This window comes from Mesoplodon bidens (genome assembly GCF_964165515.1).
Source record: "Mesoplodon bidens genome assembly, chromosome: Y".
Lineage (NCBI taxonomy): Eukaryota > Metazoa > Chordata > Mammalia > Artiodactyla > Ziphiidae > Mesoplodon > Mesoplodon bidens.
This window is the reverse complement of record NC_138180.1, coordinates 46,768,616-46,791,204: the sequence shown is the minus strand read 5'-3', so window position 1 is coordinate 46,791,204 and position 22,589 is coordinate 46,768,616. Positions and strand designations below refer to the sequence as shown.

The 22,589-nt window shown below is 33.9% G+C and overlaps 1 protein-coding gene across 6 annotated transcripts in view; it reads left to right on the top strand.

The window, feature by feature from the left end:
* The window catches only part of LOC308609628 (lysine-specific demethylase 6A-like), a 185,527-nt gene that overhangs the window by 127,195 nt on the left and 35,743 nt on the right, over positions 1-22,589 (top strand). For all 6 annotated transcript variants that reach the window (XM_081223361.1, XM_081223360.1, XM_081223362.1 and 3 more), the window contains 4 exons: positions 13,501-14,273; positions 19,208-19,337; positions 20,797-20,902; positions 21,327-21,532. In XM_081223361.1, the coding sequence (XP_081079487.1) occupies positions 13,501-14,273; positions 19,208-19,337; positions 20,797-20,902; positions 21,327-21,532 (1,215 nt within the window). The remainder of the gene's footprint in view (positions 1-13,500; positions 14,274-19,207; positions 19,338-20,796; positions 20,903-21,326; positions 21,533-22,589) is intronic.

Genomic DNA, 22,589 nt, shown 5'->3' with positions numbered 1-22,589 from the left:
CAAGGTATCTAGACATTTCCCTTATGTTTCATACTTCTGCATTTTATATTTAAGTCTATGACCCACTTTGAGTTAACTTTTGTGAATAGTGTGAGATGTGTGCAAAGATTCATTTTTTCAAATGTGGATTCTCATTTGTTCCAGCACCACTTGTTCAAAAGACAATCTCTAATTCATTGTATTGCCTTGCTCCATTGTCAAAGATCAGTTGACTCTATTTCTATGGGTTTATTTATCTGGTGTATATTTAGTTCCATTGATCATTTGTCCTTTTTTTTTTTTTTTTTTTTTTGCCAATACCATTCTCCCTTGATTAGTTTAGCTTTATACTAAATCATGAAATAAAGTTGTGTCAGTTCTCCAAATTTTTTCTTCTTCGACAATGTGTTGGATATTTTGGTCTTTTGTGTCTTCGTATAAACTCGAGAATCACGTTAACATTTATAAAAATAATGGTGGAATTTTACTTTGCGTGCATTAAGTCCATAAACCAAGTTTGCAAGAACTGATATCTTAAGAATATTGAGTTTCCTATTGATGAACATGGAAACTCTCTCCAATTATTTCTTTTATTTATTATTATTTTTTTTCGTCAAAGCTTTGTACTTTTTTCACATAGGTCTTGCATGTATTTCATTGGATTTTTCCTTAGGTATTTCATTTTGGGGCAATTGCTAATATAGATTGGTACTATGATTTTAATTTGAAATTCCACTTGTTCATTACTGGTATCGGGAAGTGATTAACTTGTGTATTAACCATGTGTCTTGCAACCTTGCTATATTTATTATTAACCTTTCTTATTATTTTTCTTCATTCTTCTAATTTCTGCATGGGCAATTATGTCACCTTTTAACAAAGAGAGTTTCTTTTCTCCCTTTTTAAACTGTATGCGTTTTACATAATTTTCTTGTTTTGTCACGTCATTTGACTTTGAGTGTGCTGCTGAAGGACTGGTGAGAGGGAACATCTTTTCTTACTTTGTGATCCTATTGGGTAATGCTTTGAGTTTCTCACCTCTACATATGGTGTTAGCTATAGGTTTCTTGTAAATATTCTTATCAAGTGGAGGAAGTTCCTCTCTATTCCTAGTTCCGTGACAGTAATTTTTTTTTTTTTTTTTTTTTTTGCGGTACGTGGACATCTCACTGTTGTGGCCTCTCCCGTTGTGGAGCACAGGCTCCGGACGCACAGGCTCAGCGGCCATGGCTCACGGGCCCAGCCGCTCCGTGGCATGTGGGATCTTCCCGGACCGGGGCACGAACCCATGTCCCCTGTATCAGCAGGTGGATTCTCAACCACTGCGCCACTGGGGAAGCCCCGTGACAGTAATTTTATCATGCACAAGTGTTCAATTTTTGTCACTTCTTTTGTTGCATCTGTTATCATGATCATGTGATTTTTCTTTTTTAGTCTGTGGATGTGTGCTGTACTGTAACAATTGATTTTCTAATGTTGAATAAACCTTGCATACAGTGGATAAATCCCAGTTTGACATCGTGTATAAATCTTTTTCTACATAGTTGGGTATGATTTGCTGATCATTGCTGGGGATTTTTGTTGAGGTTATATTGGTCTGTAGTTCTCTTGTAATGTTTTTGGTAATGTCTTATAATGTTTTGTTATTAGGGTAATCATTTTCCTTACCTCATAGTAGAGTTGAAATACTGCCTCTGCTTCTATTTTCTGGAATAGATTGTAGAGCACTGGCATAATTTCTTCCTAGAGTTTTGGTGAAACTCATCAGTGAACTCATCTGGGCAGGGTTGTGCTTTATGTTCTGGAAAGATGTTAATTGTTATTCAGCTTAAATAGTTACAGGTTTACTCAGATTCTCCCTTTCTCCCAGTGCTATTTGTGGTAGATTGTGTCTTTTAAGGAATTGGTCCATTTCATCTAGGTTATCAAACCTGTATGTATAGAGTTAGTATTCCTTTATTTTCCTTTAGCGACCATGGGGTTTGTAATGATGTTCTGCCTTTTATTTCTGTTATTAGTAATTTTTGTCCTGCTGGGGTTGGTTGCTTTTCCCCCCCTTTATCAATTTGTTGATCTTTTCAAAGGGCCAACATTTTGTTTTATTGATTTTTCTCTTTTGAGTTCCTATTTTCAATTTTTTTAAATTTCATTTTTTTATACAGCAGGTTCTTATTAGTTACCTATTTTATATATATTATTGTGTATATGTCAGTCCCAATCTTCCAATTTATCACACCACTAGCCCCCAGCCCCCCGCCACTTTCCCCCCTTGGTGTCTATATGTTTGTTCTCTACGTGTGTCTCTATTTCTGCCCTGCAAACCAGTTTATCTGTACCATTTTTCTAGGTTCCACATATATGCGTTAATATACTATATTTGTTTTTCTCGTTCTGATTTGCTTCACTCTGTATAACAGACTCAAGGTTCATCCACCTCAGTACAAATAACTTAATTTCATTTCTTTTTATGACTGAGTAACATTCCATTGTATATATGTGCCACATCTTTTTAAAAAAATTTAATTTAATTTAATTTTTTATACATCAGGTTCTTATTAGTCATCCACTTTATACACATCAGTGTATACATGTCAATCTCAATCTCCCAATTCATCCCACCACCACAACCACCCGCCGCTTTCCCCCCTTGGTGTCTATACGTTTTTTTCCTACATCTGTGTCTCAACTTCTGCCCTGTAAACCGGTTCACCTGTACCATTTTTCTACGTTCCACATATATGCATTAATATACGATATTTGTTTTTCTCTTTCTTACTTACTTCACTTTGTATGACAGTCTCTAGATGCATCCACGTCTCTACAAATGACCCAATTTCGTTCCTTTTTATGGCAATATTCCATTGTATATATGTACCACATCTTCTTTATCCATTTGCCTGTCGATGGGTATTTAGGTTGTGACCATGACCTGGCTATTGTAAACAGTGCTGCAGTGAACATTGGGATGCATGTATCTTTTTGAATTATGGTTTTCTCTGGGTATATGCCCAGTAGTGGGATTGCTGGGTCACATGGTAATTCTATTTTTAGTTTTTTAAGGAACTTTCTTACTGTTTTCCACAGTGACTTGTCCATTACATTCCCACCAACAGTGCAAAAGGGTTCCCTTTTCTCCCCACGCTCTCCAACATTTGTTTGTAGATTTTCTTATGATGCACACTCTAACTGGCATGAGATGATATCTCATTGTAGTTTTGATTTGCATTTCTGTAATAATTAATGATGTTGAGCACCTTTTCATGTGCCCTTGGCCATCTGTATGTCTTCTTTGGAGAAATGTCTGTTTAGGACTTCTGCCCATTTTTTGATTGGGTTGTTTGTTTTTTTTTAATATTGAGCTGCATGAGCTGTTTATATATTTTGGAGATGAATGCTTTGTCCGTTGATTTGTTTGCAAATATTTTCTCCTGTTCTGAAGGTTGTCTTTTTGTCTTGTTTTTAGTTTCCTTTGCTGTGCAAAACTTTTAAATTTCATTAGATCCCATTTGTTTATTTTTGTTTTTATTTCCATTACTCTATTTGGTGGATAAAAAAGATCTTGCTGTGATTTATGTCAAAGAGTGTTCTTTCTATGTTTTCCTCTAAGAGTCTTATAGTGTCTGGTCTTACATTTAGGTGTTTAATCCATTTTGAGTTTATTTCTGTGTATGATGTTTCATTCTTTGACATGTAGCTGTCCAGTTTTCCCAGCACCACTTATTGAAGAGACTGTCTTTCCTCCATGGTATATCCTTGCCTTCCTTGTGATAGATTACTTGACCATAGGTGTGTAGGTGCATCTCTGGGCTCTCTATCCTGTTCCATTGATACATATTTCTGTTTTTGTGCCAGTACCATATTGTCTTGATTACTGTAGCTTTGTAGTATAGTCTGAAGTCAGAGAGTTTGATTCCTCCAGCTCCGTTTTTCTCCCTCCAAATTTTTTGGCTATTATGGGTCTTTTGTGTCTCCATACAAATTTTAAGATTCGTTCTAGTTCTGTAAAAATTGCCAGTGTTGGGCTTCCCTGGTGGTGCAGTGGTTGAGAGTCCGCCTGGCAATGCAGGGGACACGTGTTCGTGCCCCGGTCTGGGAATTTCCCACATGCTGCGGAGCAGCTAGGCCCGTGAGCCATGGCCGCTGAGCCTGCGCGTCTGGAACCTGTGGTCCGCAATGGGAGAGGCCACAACAGTGAGAGGCCCCCATACCGCAAAAAAAAAATTTGCCATTGTTAATTTTATAGGGATTGCATTGAATTTGTAGATTGCTTTGGATGGTATAGTTATTTTCACAATATTGATTCTTCCAAGAATCAATCAATCTTCAATCAATCCAAGAACATGGTATATCTCTCCATCTGTTTCTGTCATTGATTTCTTTCATCAGTGTCTTATAGTTTTCTGAGTACAGATCTTTTGCCTCCTTAGGTAGGTTTATTCCCAGGTATTTTATTCTTTTTGTTGCAATGGTGAATGGGATTGTTTCCTTAATTTCTGGGTCTGGTCTTTCGTTGTTACTGTATAAGAATGCAAGAGAATTCTGTGCATTAATTTTGTATCCTGCAACTTTACCAAATTCATTGATTAACTCTATTAGTTTTCTGCTGGCATCTTTAGGATTCTCTATGTATAGTATAATGTCATCTGCAAAGAGGAATAGTTTTACTTCTTTTCCAATTTGTATTCCTTTTATTTATTTATTTATTTCTTCTCTGACTGTCGTGTATAGGACTTCCAAAACTATGTTAAATAATAGTGATGAGAGTGGACATCTTTATCTTGTTCCTCATCTTAGAGGAAGTGCTTTCAGTTTTTCAGCATTGAGAATGACGTTTGCTGTGGGTTTGCCCTAAATGGACTTTATTATGTTGAGGTAGGTTCCCTCTCTGCCCACTTTCTGGAGAGTTTTTATCAGAAACGGGTATTGAATTTTGGCAAAAGCATTTTCTGCATCTATTGGGATGATCATGTGGTTTTTATTCTTCCATTTGTTAATATGGTGTATCACTTTGATTGATTTGCGTATATTAAAGAATCCTTGCATCTCTGGGATATATCCCACTTGATCATGGTGTATGATCCTTTTAATGTGTTGCTGGATTCAGTGTGTTAGTATTTTGTTGAGGATTTTTGCATCTATATTCATCAGTGATATTGGTCTGTAATTTTTTTTTTTTGGTAGTATGTTTGTCTGGTTTTGGTCAAGGTGATGGTGGCTTTGGAGAATGAGTTTGGGAGTGTTCCTTCCTTTACAGTTTTTTGGAAGAGCTTGAGAAGGATTGGGGTTGTTAGCTCTTCTTTAAATGTTGGATAAAATTCATGTGTGAAGCCATCTGGTCCTGGACTTTTGTTTGTTGGAAGACTTAATCACAGTTTCAGTTTCATTTTGCTTGTGATTTTTGTGTTCATATTTTCTATTTTTTCCTGGTTCTATCTTGGAAGGTTATACCTTTCTAACAATTTGCGCATTTCTCCAGGTTGTCCATTTTACTGGCATAGAGTTGCTTACAGTAGTCTCTTTTGATGCTTTGTATTTCTGTGGTGTCCGTTGTAACTTCTTTTTCATTTCTAATTATATTGATTTGAGTCCTCTCCCTCTTTTTCTTGATGAGTCTGGGTAAAGGTTTATTATCAATTTTGTTTATCTTCTCAAAGAACCAGCTTTTAGTTTTACTTTTCTCTGCTATTGTTTTGTCTCTATTTCATTTATTTCTGCTGTGATCTTTAGGATTTCTTTACTTTTACAAACTTTGGGTTTTGTTCGTTCTTCTTTCTCTAGTTCCTTTAGGTTTAAGGTTAGATTGTTTATTTGAGATTCTTTTAGTTTCTTGAGGTAGTATTATATTGCTATAAAATTGCCTCTTAGAACTGCATTTGCTGCATTCCATACATTTTGGATGGTCATGTCTTTGTTGTCATTTGTCTCTCTAGGTTGTTGTTTTTTTAAAAATTTATTTACTTTATTCATTTTTGGCTGTGTTTTGTCTTTGTTCCTGTGTGTGGCTATTCTCTGTTGTGGAGAGAGGGAGTTACTCTTTTTGGCGGTGCGTGGGCTTCTCATTACGGTGGCTTCTCTTGCTGCAAAGCATGGGCTCTAGGCTCACGGGCTTCAGTAGTTGCAGCATGTGGGCTCAGTAGTTGTGGCTCACAGGCTCTAGAGCACAGGCTCAATAGTTGTGGGTCACAGGCTTAGGTGCTCCGCGGCATGTGGAATCTTCCTGGACCAAGGCTTGAACCTGTGTCCCCTGCATTGGCAGGTGGATTCTCAACTACTGTACCACCAGGGAAGCCCTCTAGGTAATTTTTGATTTCCTCTTTGACTTCTTCAGCGATCTCTTGGTTATTTAGTAACATATTGTTTAGCCTCCATGTGTTTGTGTTTTTTATGTTTTTCCCTGTAATTTATTTCTAATCTCATAGCATTGTGGTCAGACAAGATGTCTGATGAGATTTCAGTTTTTTAAAATTTACCAAGGCTTGATTTGTGACCCAAGATGTGATCTATCCTGGAGAATGTTCCATGTGCACTTGAGAAGAAAGTGTAATCTGATGTTTTTGGAGGGAATGTCCTATAAATATCAATTAAATCTATCTGACCTATTGTGTCATTTAAAGCTTCTGTTTCCTTATTTATTTTCATTCTGGATAATCTGTCCATTTAACAAGTGAGGTGTTAAAGTCCCCCACTATTATTGTGTTACTGTCAGTTTCCTCTTTTTTTTTGAGGTACGTGGGCCTCTCACTGCTGTGGCCTCTCCCGTGTGGAGCACAGGCTCCGGACGCACAGGCTAAGCAGCCATGGCTCACGGGCCTAGGTGCTGCATGGCCTGTGGGATCCTTCCGGACCGGGGCGTGAACCCGTGTCCCCTGCATCGGCAGGCGGACTCTCAACCATTGCCCCACCAGGGAAGCCCAGTTTCCTCTTTTATAGCTGTTAGCATTTGCCTTATGTATGGAGGTACTGCTATGTTGGGTGCATATATATTTATAATTGTTATATCTTCTTCTTGAATTGATCCCTGGATCATTATGTAGTATCCTTTCTTGTCTCTTGTAACATTCTTTATTTTAAAATTTATTTTATCTGATGTGAGTATTGCTACTCCAGCTTTCTTTTGATTTTCATTTGCATGGAATATCTTTTTCCGTCCCCTCACTTTCAGTCTGTATGTGTACCTAGGACTGAAGTGGATCTCTTGAAGATAGCATATAAATGTGTCTTGTTTTTGTATCCATTCAGCGAGCCTGTGTCTTTTCGTTGGGCCATTTAAACCACTCACATATAAAGTAGCTATCAATATGTATGTTCCTATTATCATTTTCTTAATTGTTTTGCATTTGTTTTTGTAGGTCCTTTTCTTCTTGTGTTTCCCACTTAGAGAAGTTCCTTTAGCATTTGTGGTAGAGCTCTTTGGGGGTGCTGAATTCTCTTAGCCTTTGCTTGTCTGTAAAGCATTTGATTTCTCCATCAAATCTGAAAGAGATCCTTGCTGGGTAGAGTGATCTTTGTTGTAGGTCCTTTCCTTTCATCACTTTAAATATATTGTGCCACTCTCTTCCAGCTTGTAGAGTTTTTGCTGAGAAATCAGCTGTTAACCTATGAGAGTTCCCTTGTATGTTATTTGTCAGTTTTGTCTTGTTGCTTTTAATAATTTTGTCTTTAATTTTTGTCAGTTTGATTACTGTGTGTGTTGGCATGTTTCTCTTTAGGTTTATCCTGCCTGGGACTCTGTGCACTTCCTGGACTTGGGTGGGCATTTCCTTTCCCATGTTAGGGAAGTTTTCGTCTATAATCTCTTCAAATATTTTCTCAGCCCTTTCTGTCTCTCTTCTGCCTTGGGACCCCTATAATGCGAATGTTGGTGCGTTTAATGTCCCAGAGGTCTCTTAGGCTGTCTTCATTTCTTTTTTTTCTTTATTCTGTTCGGAGGCAGTGAGCTTTTCACCATTCTGTCTTCCAGGTCACTTATCCGTTCTTCTGCCTCAGTCATTCTGCTGTTGATTCCTTCTAGTGTAGTTTTCATTGCAGTTACTCTATTGTTCATCTCTGTTTGTTAGTTCTTTAACTCTTCTGGGTCTTTGTTAAACATTACTTGCATGTTCTCAATCTTTGCTTCCATTCTTTTCCCGAGGTCCTGGATCATCTTCGCTATCATTATTCTGAATTCTTTTTCTGTAAGGTTGCCTATCTCCACTTCATGTAGTTGTTTTTCTGGGGTTTTATCTTGTTCCTTCATATGGTGCATAGTTTTCTGCCTTTTCATCTTGTCTATCTTTCTGTGAATGTGGTTTTTGTTGCACAAGCTGCAGGATTGTAGTTATTCTTGCTTCTGCCGTTTGCCCTCTTCTATTTTCATTTTTATTGACTTTATTTTTTATTCTTAATACTTCTTATGCTCTTACAATGGATTTAATTTGCTGCTCTTTGGGATTTAATTTTGTTTTATAGTGGAAACTTAGATGATTCTTTTCTTTTTCTGTCATATGTATTGATTGCTGTAAATTTCCCGCCAGCAACTGGTTTGAGTGCATCTCACAAATTTTATGAGTTTTTTGTGTTTTCATTTTCAAGATGGCCAGTATGGCTGAGTATTGTGACCTAGGGATAGATAGATAGCTTTATGAGTTTTGAGTAAGAACGGTTAGGTAGACCTTTTTTAGTTATATCCATGTTTATAAAGATACTGAGTTTCAGTTTTGTGAGGGGGGAAAAATGTATGAGAGTTTTGAATGGATGAATGACATGTGTTTATTTTTCTCTAATAGTATGTTGAGGTACAGTTTATGTACACTTTAATAAACCTATTCAAATAACAGACACACAACAAAATATATTTTGTAAATGTTTTGGTTGTATGTCTGTTGCTATAATGCTGTTGAAAAAAGTTTCTTCATAAGTTGCAATCCATTCCCTCTTCAGTCCCTGTCCTTGGGAACCAAAAATTTGCTTTATGTCTTTAACATTTACTTTTATGGGGATCAAAATGAACAGAATCCTACCTTTTCGTGTATGTGGTGCTTTATTATTGCATTGCATGAATATATTTTATTTTTTAATCTATTTATTAACTTAAGAGTATTTGTCTTTTCTGGTTTCAGTCATAAAAATTATCAGCAGTGCTGATATGAACATTTGTATAAAAGTCTGTCTGTGGATATGTTTTCATTTCTTTACTTGGAGTCTGTATGACTGGAGTCCCTGAGTTATACGATAAAATGTTTAAACTGTTTAAGGATTTTCTGAACTCGTATCCAAGTGACTGAACCATTTTCATTCCTAATAGCAATGTATGAGGCCACACTTATTCCATGTACTTTTCTACACCTGATATTGATAGTTTTTTATTCTAGCTGTATAATGGTTCATGATAAGCTTTAATTTATATATTTCTAGTAACTAATATTTCCATGTGCTTATTTGCAATTTTGATATTTAGGCCTTCTTTTTTAATGATGATGATGTAAATTTCATTATGTTTTGAGTGCAATTTCTGTTTGAGACATAGGTTTTGCAAATATATCTTTCTAGTGTTTAAGTTGTATTTTCACTTTGTTAGTAATGTCTTTTAAAATGGAAAAAATTTAATTTTGCTGAAGATCTTTTTTCAAAGGTTTTTAAATTTAATGTTTTTGTTATTACATATAAGAAATCTTTGCCAAAACCAAGGTTTGAAAAATTTTCTGCTGTATCCTCTTATAGAATATTTACAGTTCTATTTCACACTTCGTTTTTTTGTTAATATTTGTATATTTTGTCTGAATATCCAGTTATTTTAGCATAATTTATGAAAAACTTTTATTCTTTCCACCTTGCCAACATAGTCAGAAACTAACTTACCCAGTTTGCAAATGTTTTTTTCAACTCTGTTTTGTTCTGCTAATCAATATTTTTTTTCTTAATAATCCTATATTGTCTTTATCCCTGTAACTTTATGTTTTGGAATTTAGATGATATAGCTCTAACATTTTAGTTATTTTAAAAGTTGATTTGATTTTGCTGTCTTTTTTGTACCTTCATATAATTTTTTGGCTCAGCATGTCGGTTTGTACCAAAAGTGCCTACTGGCATTTAGTAGGGATTGTGTTGTATATATAAGTCAAATTATTAATTTTTCTGAGCCAGCAACATAGTAGCTTTCCATTTACTTAGTTCTCTTTTAATTTCTCAACCATGTTTTTATGTGATTATGAATACAGTTATATTCTTGATTTATGTTCAAATCATTTCCTTAAGGTATTTTGTAATTACTGTTGTAATTTCCTAATTTGGGGTGTTTAGAATTCTGTTTATTTTTCAGAATTTCAGTATCTCTGAGATTTTATTATTTTTGACACTGGTATAATTCCATTTTGTTCAGGGAATGTATTTTGTTTGATTTTAATTCTTATAATTTTAGTAAGAGTTGTATTTTCTTCTAGATTGTCATGTGAACTTGAAAAGTAATGTGTTCTTTGGTATTATTAACACCAACTTGCATTGGCTACTGTTTGCACTGAATATCATTTGTCATTCCTTTACTTTCAGCATTTTTATATCTTTGAAGTTAAATGTCTCTTGCATACTACATATAGTGGGATATTGATGTTTTTAACCAGTCTGACAGTCTTTGCTCATTGGCGGGGAGAATGTTCAGTCTATTTGTGTTGAATGTTGTTGTTAACATTGTCTTAATTTCTACTTCCTCCTTTGTTCTTTGTTTTCTAGCTATGTCCCATCTGTTTTCTGATCTTCTCTTCCATACTTACTGCCTTTTTTGTATTTAGCAAATATTTGTTGGTATATCTTTGAATTATTTAAATGTAGAATAGCAGCTTTCATTTTCTCTGCCTTCTTTGTGATTTTATTGCCATGTGTATTAATAAATATGTGTATAAACCTAATAATGCAGTGTTTTAATTGCTTTAACATTTGTATGTTTACAAGAAAAGAAATTAAAAAAAATACACACACACACAGTCTTTTACACCTATCAACATTTAAAAATTTCTACTGCTGTTCTTTCTTTGTGCTCCTGAGGTATTATGTAATGTCATTTGCTTTCAGCTGAATTATTTCTGTTAGTATTTTTTTGATGTTCCTTTTACTCTGTGCTTGCTGGTGCCTTTTTTAAAGAAGTGTCTTTCTTTCACCATTATCTTTGAAGTATACTGTCACTTTACATAGAGTTCTCACTTAGCGTTCATTTTCTTACGAGTATTTTGAACATGTTATTCCACTGATTACTAGGTTTCATGTTTTATGAGAGTCTTGTTTATGATATCATTTTACCTTTTAATACGATGTCATTTTCTTTGCTGCCTCTGGATTTTCTCTTTGTAGCTTTTAGCAGTTTTATTATGATGTTTTAGGTGCAGTTATTGTGTTTACGGTATTTAGCATTTTTCTGAACTTTTTGTAACAGTGTTTTTCATCAGTATGAGAAGTGTTCTGCTTTCGGTTCTTCATATATTGTGTTTGGAGTCTGTTCCTTTATACTTAGCCATGTTTTATTTGATAACTGGTCATTTTTAATCAGTAGGCTTTCTGTTTTCTCTTTCTGACCTTTTAAAAACTCCATCTTAGTAATTTGCTTGTTGAGGGCTGTCCCCTGAAATTTGTAGCCATTATGTTTTGTTTTTACTTTTAAATATTAATGATTTTCCCCTTTGTACATAATAGATTAGTGGTCTGCTAATTATTAGGGCCTGTGTTGTGTTTACAGTCCTTCAGTTGAATATTGACCGTCAGTTCAGGAATACATTGAAAGTTGCAGTTAGTTCTCAGGTTTTCCCTTTGCTTTACTGTACCATGGATTCCCTGTAAAAGAATTTATCAGCTTAAAACACTTTGATTTATAGGTAGAGGAGTAATAATATTGTTACTTTTTAACCTGGCTGCTTATTTTCTAATTATTTCATTTGTCAGTCAGTTTTGATGATCATGAATGAACTTTTGATTTCCCTACCCACATCCGTTTTTAATGTATCCAGCGTGAAAATGGTTAGTGTATAGATAATATTTCTGATTAAAAATTACTTCAGGGCTTCCCTGGGGGTGCAGTGGTTGAGAGTCCTCTTGCCGATGCAGGGGACACGGGTTCGGCCCCAGTCCAAGAGGATCCCACATGCCGCTGAGCGGCTGGGCCCGTGAGCTATGCCTGCTGAGCCTGTGCGTCTGGAGCGTGTGCTCTGCAACGGGAGAGGCCGCAAGAGTGAGAGGCCCGCGTACCGCAAAAAAAAAAAAAAAAAAAAAATGTTCAAGGTGTTTTAAATGGTACAACTAGATACTGGATTTTCAAACTTGGCCTGATCTCAAATTTTAAGTAGATGACTGAAAGTGACGTTTGTGTATTTATAACTTGTGAGTTCATTTTTTATTAATATGCAGGTTATTACTGACACATTTCATTTCACAATGAAGAAAAAGGCTTTTAGCCTTGTTATGGAACTAATTACTATTTCAGGAAGTAGCAATTCTAAAATTTTCTCTAGGGCTCTGAGGTACCACTTAATATGGAGTTTTCAGTAAGAAATACATTAATGTATTATAATATTTCTAACTTCAGAGAAGTTACTAGTTTTCATGTCTGTTGTTTGTTTGGAAACTATTAAATTATTCTTTTACTGTTCCCATGACTTTAATTAGTGTTGCTGGTAATTATTTTTTTAGTTACTTTGTCAATAAAATATAATGAGTATCTTCTTAGGGCAGTTTATGCCATCAAGGACAAATTTCAGGTAAAAATAGCATGATTTTTGTTCTGTGAAATATCTTTTCTCTGGTTTCAAACTTTTACTAATTTTGAAAATCTGCCTCATCACAATGTTTTAATAGGATCAATATATTCTCCTAATTATGTGAATTTCAGGAAAAGTACTATCCTCCAGTCAAGTGCGGTGGGGACACTGCACTTAGAATGTCTTTTAGGATTGTGGGGTGTCAGAGAATGAGGATGGAAATCTGTATAAGTTATTCCTTGGAAAAAATTCATAAATTTTATAGTTTTGCTTCTTTGAGGATATCTCCTAGATCTACATTATGGGTTCAGTGGTAATTTTAAAGGATTAATAAATATACTTTCTATGTTTAACATAATGCATTGTATATTGGTTTATTTAGTTTGTGTTCATGGCTTTAATTGGTAATGACCATATGCATGGTTTTCCATATCTAAATTTACTGATAAATTTCTCTTAAGATGAAAATGTAAGAATCTGAATTGAATAATAAAAATTCTCAAAGCGTTATGTGAAGAAACATATTGCCACACTAATAAATGAAATCAGTTAAGCAGCCCAGTTATATAATTTTACCTAAAGATTACTAACCACTTCAATCAGCAGATTGTGGAAACTTTTAAAAATAATTGTTAGGATTTTGGTTATATTATGTTTCACAATTTAGTTGTTTAGTTTGTTTGCTTTCCTTTTATTTAAAAATTTTAACCCTCCTTATTGTTCTTTGTATGCATTGGGAGTTTGCATAATATTCAGTTGAAACCCACAACATTGGGTTTTTAAAGTCTTATTTCCTTTTTTTTAGGGGCTTCACAAAGGTCAGAGTTCACATTTAGCAGGATCTAATGATGAACAACCTTCACTTTCCACTGGTCCTGCCCAGTATCTCCAGGCGGCTAGCACTAGTATTCAGAAACAGACTGGACATAGAATGCTGCCTAGCAGTTCAACACAGGGAACTGCTTTCAATCACCTCTCCTCTCATATTGCTACCTCAGGTGGACAACGAGGCATTACCTTTACCAAAGAGAGCACATCTTCAGGAAGTAGATCTTCAGTGCCTGAAATAAGCAGGCACACTGGAGAAACACTTAATGGTTGTGCTCATGGCAAGGGACTTTCTAATCATGTTCAGCAGCTGATGGCAGAACCTGTTTGCAATCCAAACCATGGAGATTCTACATCACCAAATTTAATTTCGTACAATCCTCAGATCTCTACCTTGTTGGTTGGAAAAGGCAGTGACAGTATGGTGACTGGAGCTTGTGACAAAGTCAATAATATTCATCCAGAAAGTCATGCAAAGACTAATACTTCTGTTGCCTCTTCACCCTCTTCAGTCATATCAACCACAACACCTTCTCCAAAATCCACTGAGCAGACAACCACACATGGTATTACCAGCCTTAACAGTGCTCACATTAGGTTACAAACAATTAATGGAGAGGGGCTAGAGAACTCACAGAGCTCTAATAAAAGAGACCTGCCTACAATTAGCCAAAAAACTGATCATCACATCATACCATCAATGTCTGTGTCCATATACTCAAATTCCACAGAAGTTCTGAAAGCATGCAGGTTAGTATGGGAAAGTGTATCACAAAGTGAAAGTAGTTGGCTCCTGACTTGATCAGAAAACTGAAATAATATTTTATTTTATAAGAAATAAAAATTACATAAAAGGTGATAATATAGTCACTTGTCTAAAATAACTTTCATATCTAACTTTGTTATACCTCAATATTATGGTTATATCATATCAGTGTGTCACATGTGAAAAGCATTTTTCTACAACCTGCTTTCTCTGAGAGGCATGTCTGTAGTGTTACTGATCTGTTATTGGAGTTGTTATTGGCTTCTCTGTGATTGACCTTACTCTGGGGATTGAAACCAGAGAATGGGTTAAATTATACTTGGTAGAAAACTGCAAAGCCTGGGAAACCTTACCGTTTGTTTTCTTTCTGGTAACATTTTGTGTGACTCTAGAAGAGGTTATAAACTAATAAGTAGGAGGGACAAGAGAAAGGAAGAAAGGATTGAGAAATGTTAATGGACTACCTGGGAAGAGAAGCCATATTCTGCTATTCTTAGAAGAATGGGCCTCAAAAATTTATTTCTTGATTGGTTTTATTGCCTTCACACTAAAAAGAAGACTCAGAGAATGAGGAACACTTTCTTTGATATTGTGAAACTGTAGATTTCCACATTCTGCAGATTCAAATCCACCTTTTTTGAAAACAGCTTTATTGAGATATAATTCACATACCTCATAATTGGTCCCTTTGAAATGTACAGTGCAGTGGTTTTTAGTGTATTTTCAAATGTGTGCTAACCATCACCACTGTGAATTTTTTTCAGCACCTGTTATACAATTTTTAAAGTAGTGTTTTTATTCTGTTCATGTTAAACAAAATAAAATCTAATCTACAATTAAGTAATAAATTACTTTATTTCTCACAGTTACTCATAAATGTTCTGTATATGAGAATAAAACCTGTATGAAGGTTTGTTAGAATGCCACGGGTAATGCTTCTGTACAATTTTCTAGAACATAACATTTGAAATTTGCATAATAATATACTATTTTAAAAAGGTCTTTCTAATTAAGATTGAAATGAAATAAAATAGAAAATATATACCATTTACTATGTAACCTAAAGATTATTTTTTAATCTAACTTGACTATTTTATTTAATGCAGGTTTTGAATTTCAAATGTCAAAAATATTCTTGATTAATGACTATCTCTTCCTGAAACTAGCAGGTTTTATGTGTCTTCTGTATTGCTGAAACTAAAACATGTTTAGATTTTTGAGGAACTTACATTATTTTATTAGAAGGCATCACCAGTCAACCACTGAGTAAATTCTAAACTGAAAGACTTTAAAATATTTATATAGTTTGTACTTGCAGTGACCTGGGGTAGAGTAATAGAGAAATGGAAATAATTATTATTTTGTGAAAATATAATTAAAATTAAGAAGTTTTTGTCTTTCATTGTGGATTAAATTTTAATCTTCCCACCTTATATTGGAAATGTATGTAAACATTTAATTCAGGGTAACATTCTTAATTTTTGGCTCAGAAACTAGTAAAAGCACTTTTGCCTTATTACTGCAGATGTGTAAATTTATGTTTATAAGTTGCAAATTACTTTAAAATGCCATAGATTCCTGTGGTTGTGGTTCTTCCAGTAGATATGCCTACCAATTTACTAGTGAATGGATATATAACCTTCCACCATCTCCAACAACTGTAAAGCTAAGAGCAAGGAATAGAAAATAAAGGATGGAGGAAAGACAATAAAAGGACATGCTCTGAAAATTGAGGATAAAATTATTATCAAGTTTAGAGAAAGAGCCAAGACAGCAAATGGTACTGTCCTGTGGGGACCAGTTGTGTTAACTGATAGTGGTGTGTTCTTTGCAGGACTCAGCATTCAGATTAGTTCAAAGAATCATAAGTGTGAGAGTATAATCTCACTGATTAAGAAACTTATTGAGGAAAAAATCTAAATTGTATATGAGTTATCTGTAAAGCACCTTTCATTTTTTTTGTATTTAAGTGTTGTATTTAAAAGTAAATTTAAAGTAAGATATTTTAAAGTAAGGTATTTAAAAAATAATTTTTATGTAGTACTACATTTCTGCAATAATGAGGTACCCTTAGTCTTTCCCACTTCCATTTTTTTTCCAACTTCATTTCTTTTCTTGTTGGATTTTTATGGTAAAAAGTTTCTCTTGAAGAGCAATGGAGTCAGGGACTTCTCTCGTGGTCCAGTGGTTAAGACCTCACCTTCCAATGCAGGGGGTGCAGATTCAAGCCCTGGTCGGGGAGCTAAGATCCCACATCCCTCTTGGCCATAAAAACCCAAAATATAAAACAATCAATATTGTAACAAATTCAATAAAGACTTCAAAAAATAATCCACATTAAAAAAAAAGCAGTCATACCTATTTAGAAGTTAATCTGTTTTCTGTTATTCACAGCCCTATCCTTATGCATTAGGGTTGATAGGTATATTAACAGAGAAAAAACTTATGGTTCCTTTATTTTTGAAAACATGTATCAGTTCTTTTTGGTAAATATCTGTGTAGTCTGATTTGGCCACCATTGATAGGGTCATACTAAGGAATCATTAGATTTTATTTCATTGAACTATTTGAGCAGTTTTCTCTTTTGTCTATATTTCTCATAAGTTTTTTAAGCATTGTTAAAATTTTAAACTGCTGTTGTTTCATTCCTTCTGGTTGCATTTATAGCATCTTTGCTTCTGTTAAGATTTTAGATTTTAAAATGTAATTTCAGCATTTCAAGTGACTGGTTAGTTTTGGCTCCCTTGATAATTCTTCATCTCCCCCCCACCACCCCTTTTTCAAATCTATTTTTACTTTCCATTACTTGACTTTTCTATATATTCATACTTTATTCTGTTACAGGACCATAAAATCCATACAGGCAGAATTATACAAGCTGTCACTTCCTGTCACCGTGTCTCATTTTTCATATAGAGGATGTTAAATAAGCTTATAAATTTTTTTTCAAATACTTTATCCATATATTAGGGTATTATAAAATATTTATATTGTATCATATCTCTGTCTCTGGAAAACAAGTTATTGTAATCAAACTGAATCAATTCATGGAAAATACACAGAGTGACAGATATGTAATTCAGCATTGAAACCGATTCCTTTTATTATACAGAGATAATTGAGTCTTACTGCATTGGCCTAACGAGGGTACTTGAATTAAACTCTGTTAGCTTCAGACATGTATTTTTGTTGTAAGCAACAGTTCTGTGGATTTTATAAATTAGGATCAATTCTGTTTTTAAATTTAAAAACGTTAAACACATGGGTCATTATGCCTTCTGGACAGATAATGAAACCTCGATGCTGATTTAGCATTTAAACTTAATTGGTGGTTAAGTATAAAATTTTAATGTAATTCATACTTGTAAATTCTTTTCTTTAAAAATAGAGAAATCTGCATTTTCAGTCTAATTCATAACTATAAACCCCATCCAAGGGAAATCCCTGGCTGTCCAGTGGTTAGGATACCGCACTTTCACTGCCAAGGTCCTGGGTTTGACCCCTGGTGAGGGAAGCAACCCCCAGGACACAGGCACACAGGTCTCAGCCAGGGGAAAAAAAAATCACAACTCTTTGTTGCTAAAAAATAGGTTATACACGTGGGAAGCTGTTTATCATGGCATCTCAAAGTTGATAACTACTCCATTTGAAACTTTAGTTTTCATTAGTCCTACCAAAATATCCTGACTTTCATTCAGGCTTTTCTTCCCTTTAGCAAAAGTAAAGCTAAACAAGGAATGGTTATTTTGCTTCAGCTTGTGTGATGGTATAATTTGAAAATTTTAAATGTAATTTGTTTTTCAGAAATACGGTTATTCTGAAGAAATACAGTGTATATTTATTTCAGTTTCCAAAGTAGACCTTTTGGATTCTTACCCGAAATTTAATATTTTTAAGAGCTATTTTCCTTATGTATTTTAATTCCTTGATTAGTTTTTACTTTCAGTGATTGAATATGACAACTTGAATGATTTCAAAAGCTTAACAGGTTTCTGTATTTGTTTTCTGAGTTCAAAATTTTAAGAATTTAAAAATATCCCCATAATGGGTTTATATTAAAAAGAGAGTTAGAGTTTGGAAGCAATATTCTTACATTTTAAGAATTTATAACTTACCAAATATGATACCTTTCAATGAATGAAAAAAATAATCAAATACCATCACGTAATAATTATATAGAATGTGAGAATGTTTAGCAACTATACAAATCACTTTAAAAATTATTATAGTCTGTAACTATAGTAGACTGGATTCTTGCTTAATCTTAGGGAGCTGCACAGAAAATCAGTTTTTTTAATTAATTAATTTATTTATTTATTATGTGGCTGTGTCGGGTCTTAGTTGCGGCACACGGGACCTTTTAGTTGTGGCATGTGAACTCCCAGTTGCGGCATGTGGAATCTAGTTCCCTGACCAGGGATCGAACCCGGGCCCCCTGCATTGGGAGCCTGGAGTCCCAGCCACTGCACCACCAGGGAAGTCCCAGAAAATCCATTTTGATAATAAAAAACAAATGGTCTTCCTAGATTTGAAAGTAGTCACAAAGGTAATCTGGAACTATGATGTAGGAGAAGAGACAAATATTACTGTTAAATTATTGGTAGTTAAAATATTTTGGTTCAAGTTATTTTTTTAACATTAAATGAAACAAATCTAAAGGTGAAATATGAAAGAAATGGAGTTCATATTCTTTAGATGAGGAAATAAATTGGAAAACTATGAGGAAAAATATTTTGTGAATGATTGATGTTATGTGGTTATAGTATATTTAGTTATTCTTTGAAACTAACTTTTTTTTCTGAATGGATATGAATATTCTAAAATGCCCTATACACAGAACTTAAGATTTTCTCTTGTTTTAATCTTGTGTTTTTAAAATTACAATATAACTGATATTTTTCTTCTAATTGTTTTCTAGGAATCTAGATAAAAATGACCTATCTAATAGTCACAATTTGTTGGATAAATGTCCACCTCCAAGACCACCGTCTTCACCATACCCACCCTTGCCAAAGGACAAGTTGAATCCACCCACACCTAGTATTTATGTGAGTCTCATCAACTAACTAGAAATGTCAAGTGTCTGAACTTGTCTGTGTTTATAGATATATTTTTAAACCAGTATAGATCCTTTTAGGGAAAATTTAATTTTTTCTCAAAAGTTACAAACTTTGGAAAACGATGTTTGTATCCCAGAGGATCACAAATGATATTTTTCAATCTAAATATGGTCCACTGCCTGGTTTTATGAATAGAAATCTTATTGTTACATAGTCATGTTCATTTATTTACATGTTGTCTGACTGCTTTGCCCTAGACTGGCAGAGTTAACTAGTAGCAAAAGAGGATAGGTAGTTCATAGAACAAAAGATATTTACCATCTGTCCTTTTGTAGAAAAATTTACTGACCACAGGTGTATTCAAGAAAGATATTTTTGAAGAGAATATATAAATTTAAAATGTCTTCTCACTTATGAACTGGGATTATATAGCAATAGGTAATTGAGTAGCAATAGGTAATTGGTTTTATGTGTTTTTTGTTAACATGCTTCTAAATCTCTGTTGTGCCGTCTGCTGATTATATTGACCTTGATGTTATGCTTCAACTTACAAAAGAATTTTTTGTAACTAAAAAAGTGGTTGAGGTTACAAAAATGATGATTAGTGCATGTTAGTGAAAAGGTTAAATATAAGTAGATAATTATAAATTTTCAATTTGAAGCTAAGAGTTTTTTTACTTTTCAGAAATTTAGGCATTTGGTAAAGAAATGTGGTTGGTATTAGTTAAATCAAAAGTTTCTATGATTTTTTTTTAGAGTTTCTGAAAAAAAAAAGTCCTTCCAGTCACCTTCTAAGACAGAAGTAAAAAATTGAAGTATTTAGAATGATGTTATAGATAAGACAGCATTTTGGAAATCTGGCCTGTTTTTTTAACCAGACTTTGTGTAAATCCTTTACCAAATGAAACTTCACTGATAGCTTGCTGTGAAGGAAGGTCCAGTTATAAAGATGAAACTAAGCCTCTGAAACTGAACTTTGTGGAAATAAATGCAGAATGGAAATTTATCTTTTGTGAGTCTTATCAAATCATTTTTAATTTTGATAATAGTTTTTAAAACACTTATGATGTTGAATTTAAAATTTTACTTCTTTACCTCTTCTCTACAGGAATTACGGAAGTACACTTGATAAGTAAACTTGGGAAATACCTTTGAACTATTAAGCTAGTTAAATCATTTTGTGAATGTTAGTGCGATATCAGAAGTTAATAACATCATTTCAGAATTTATTAAATGTATTTAAAAAAAAATAAACTTATATAGTGATTTTCTCCTAATAGGCTTTTCCTGAAAGGACTAATGATAAAATACTGTAATATGTAGCACTCAATGTTAATGGCTAAGGTGCATTGTTAATGTAAAAATGCCTGACAAAAATATTAAAACATATTCTCAGGATTATATTTAGTCATTTTCTGAAATCTAACACAATATTTCAATTTTACAGTTGGAAAATAAACGTGATGCTTTCTTTCCTCCATTACATCAATTTTGTATAAATCCCAAAAACCCTGTTACAGTAATACGTGGCCTTGCTGGAGTTCTTAAATTGGGTAAGTTTAAAAAAACACTTGGAACATTTCTTTTCCTGTCTTGCATTTTTTAAAACACTGACAGAAATGCGTTTTTTCCCAGTTTTTATTTTAACGTTCTCCCCTCCTTTCTGTCTCCTTAGCACATTTTTAACATGATGTCTCTATTGGCTGTGGCAAATTTTGGGTGGATTTTTCCTTGTTTTTAAGTTGGTATTATTAGGCATCATGAGTGATTTAGGTTAGATAATAGAAGACTTTTTGCATGTAAAATGTAGGTAAAATTAGATCCTGGTATTTCCTTCAGTCCCTTGTTAATACCCTCTCATGATGGTTAGATGTAATGCTTCATGGGACTGCCATGCAGGTTTGTTCAAGTACTTTTGAAACATTCATTGTACCAAATACAATTTTATTTATTAACAAAATTTATTTATTCATGAAGATCTTGGACTTTTCTCTACCAAAACTTTGGTAGAAGCTAACAATGAACACAAAGTAGAGGTGAGGACACAGTTGTTGCAACCAGCAGATGAAAACTGGGATCCCACTGGAACAAAGAAAATCTGGCACTGTGAAAGTAATAGATCTCATACTACAATTGCTAAGTATGCACAGTACCAGGCCTCCTCCTTCCAGGAATCATTGAGAGTAAGTGTTTATTTCATGGAGATTATTTTGCTAAATTAAATGCACATTACTTTTCTAACAGTGTATTCAGTTAATATAATTAGGTTTTGTAAGTGTACAAATTATTAAACTTTTAAATGTTTAAACAAAGTTACAGTTAGCACAAATACATACTGTTAATAAAGTACTGTTTTATAAGATTTCCCTGTTTTTGAAATGTTTCCATTTAAAATTGTAAAGTAAGTAGGTCTACATAATTGTTCCAGAGTGATTTTAATATGAAGACTATTACCTGCATAGCGCTCTTGTGTTTATTTGGTCTATGAAAAGGTGTTTCCATTTTGTTTTATTTGAAAGATCCATAGGGAATCATTAGTACTCTTTTTGTGTCATTCATAGTCTCTAAAGAAGACTACAAAAGAAGCAGAAATTTACAAAAACATCTCAGAATATATGCCTTGCCTTGTTTGTGATCCTTTTGGGGAATGCTTTGAATTTCTCCCCTCTACATATGGTGTTAGTTACAGGTTTTTTGTAAATATTCTTATCAAATGAAGGAGTTCCTCTCTATTCCTAGTTCAGTGACAGTAATTTTATCATGCACCAAGTGTTCAATTTTTGTTACTTCTTTTGCTGCGTCTGTTATCATGATCATGTGATTTTTCTTTTTTAGTCTGTGGGTGTGTGATGTATTGTAACAATTGATTTTCTAATGTTGAACAAACCTTGCATACAGTGGATAAATCCCAGTTTGACATCGTGTATAAATCTTTTTCTACATAGTTGGATATGATTTGCTGATAACTGTTGAGGATTTTTGTTGAGGTAATATTAGTCTGTAGTTCTCTTGTAATGTTTTTGGTAATGTCTTGTAATGTTTTGCTATTAGGGTAATCATTATCCTGGCTTCATAGTATAGTTGAAATACTGCCTCTGCTTCTATTTTCTGAAATAGCTTGTAGAGCACTGGCATAATTTCTTCCTCAATTTTTGGTGGAACTCATCAGTGAATTTATCTGGGCATGGTGGTGCTTTATGTTCTGGAAAGTTATTAATTGTTATTCAGCTTAAATAGTTA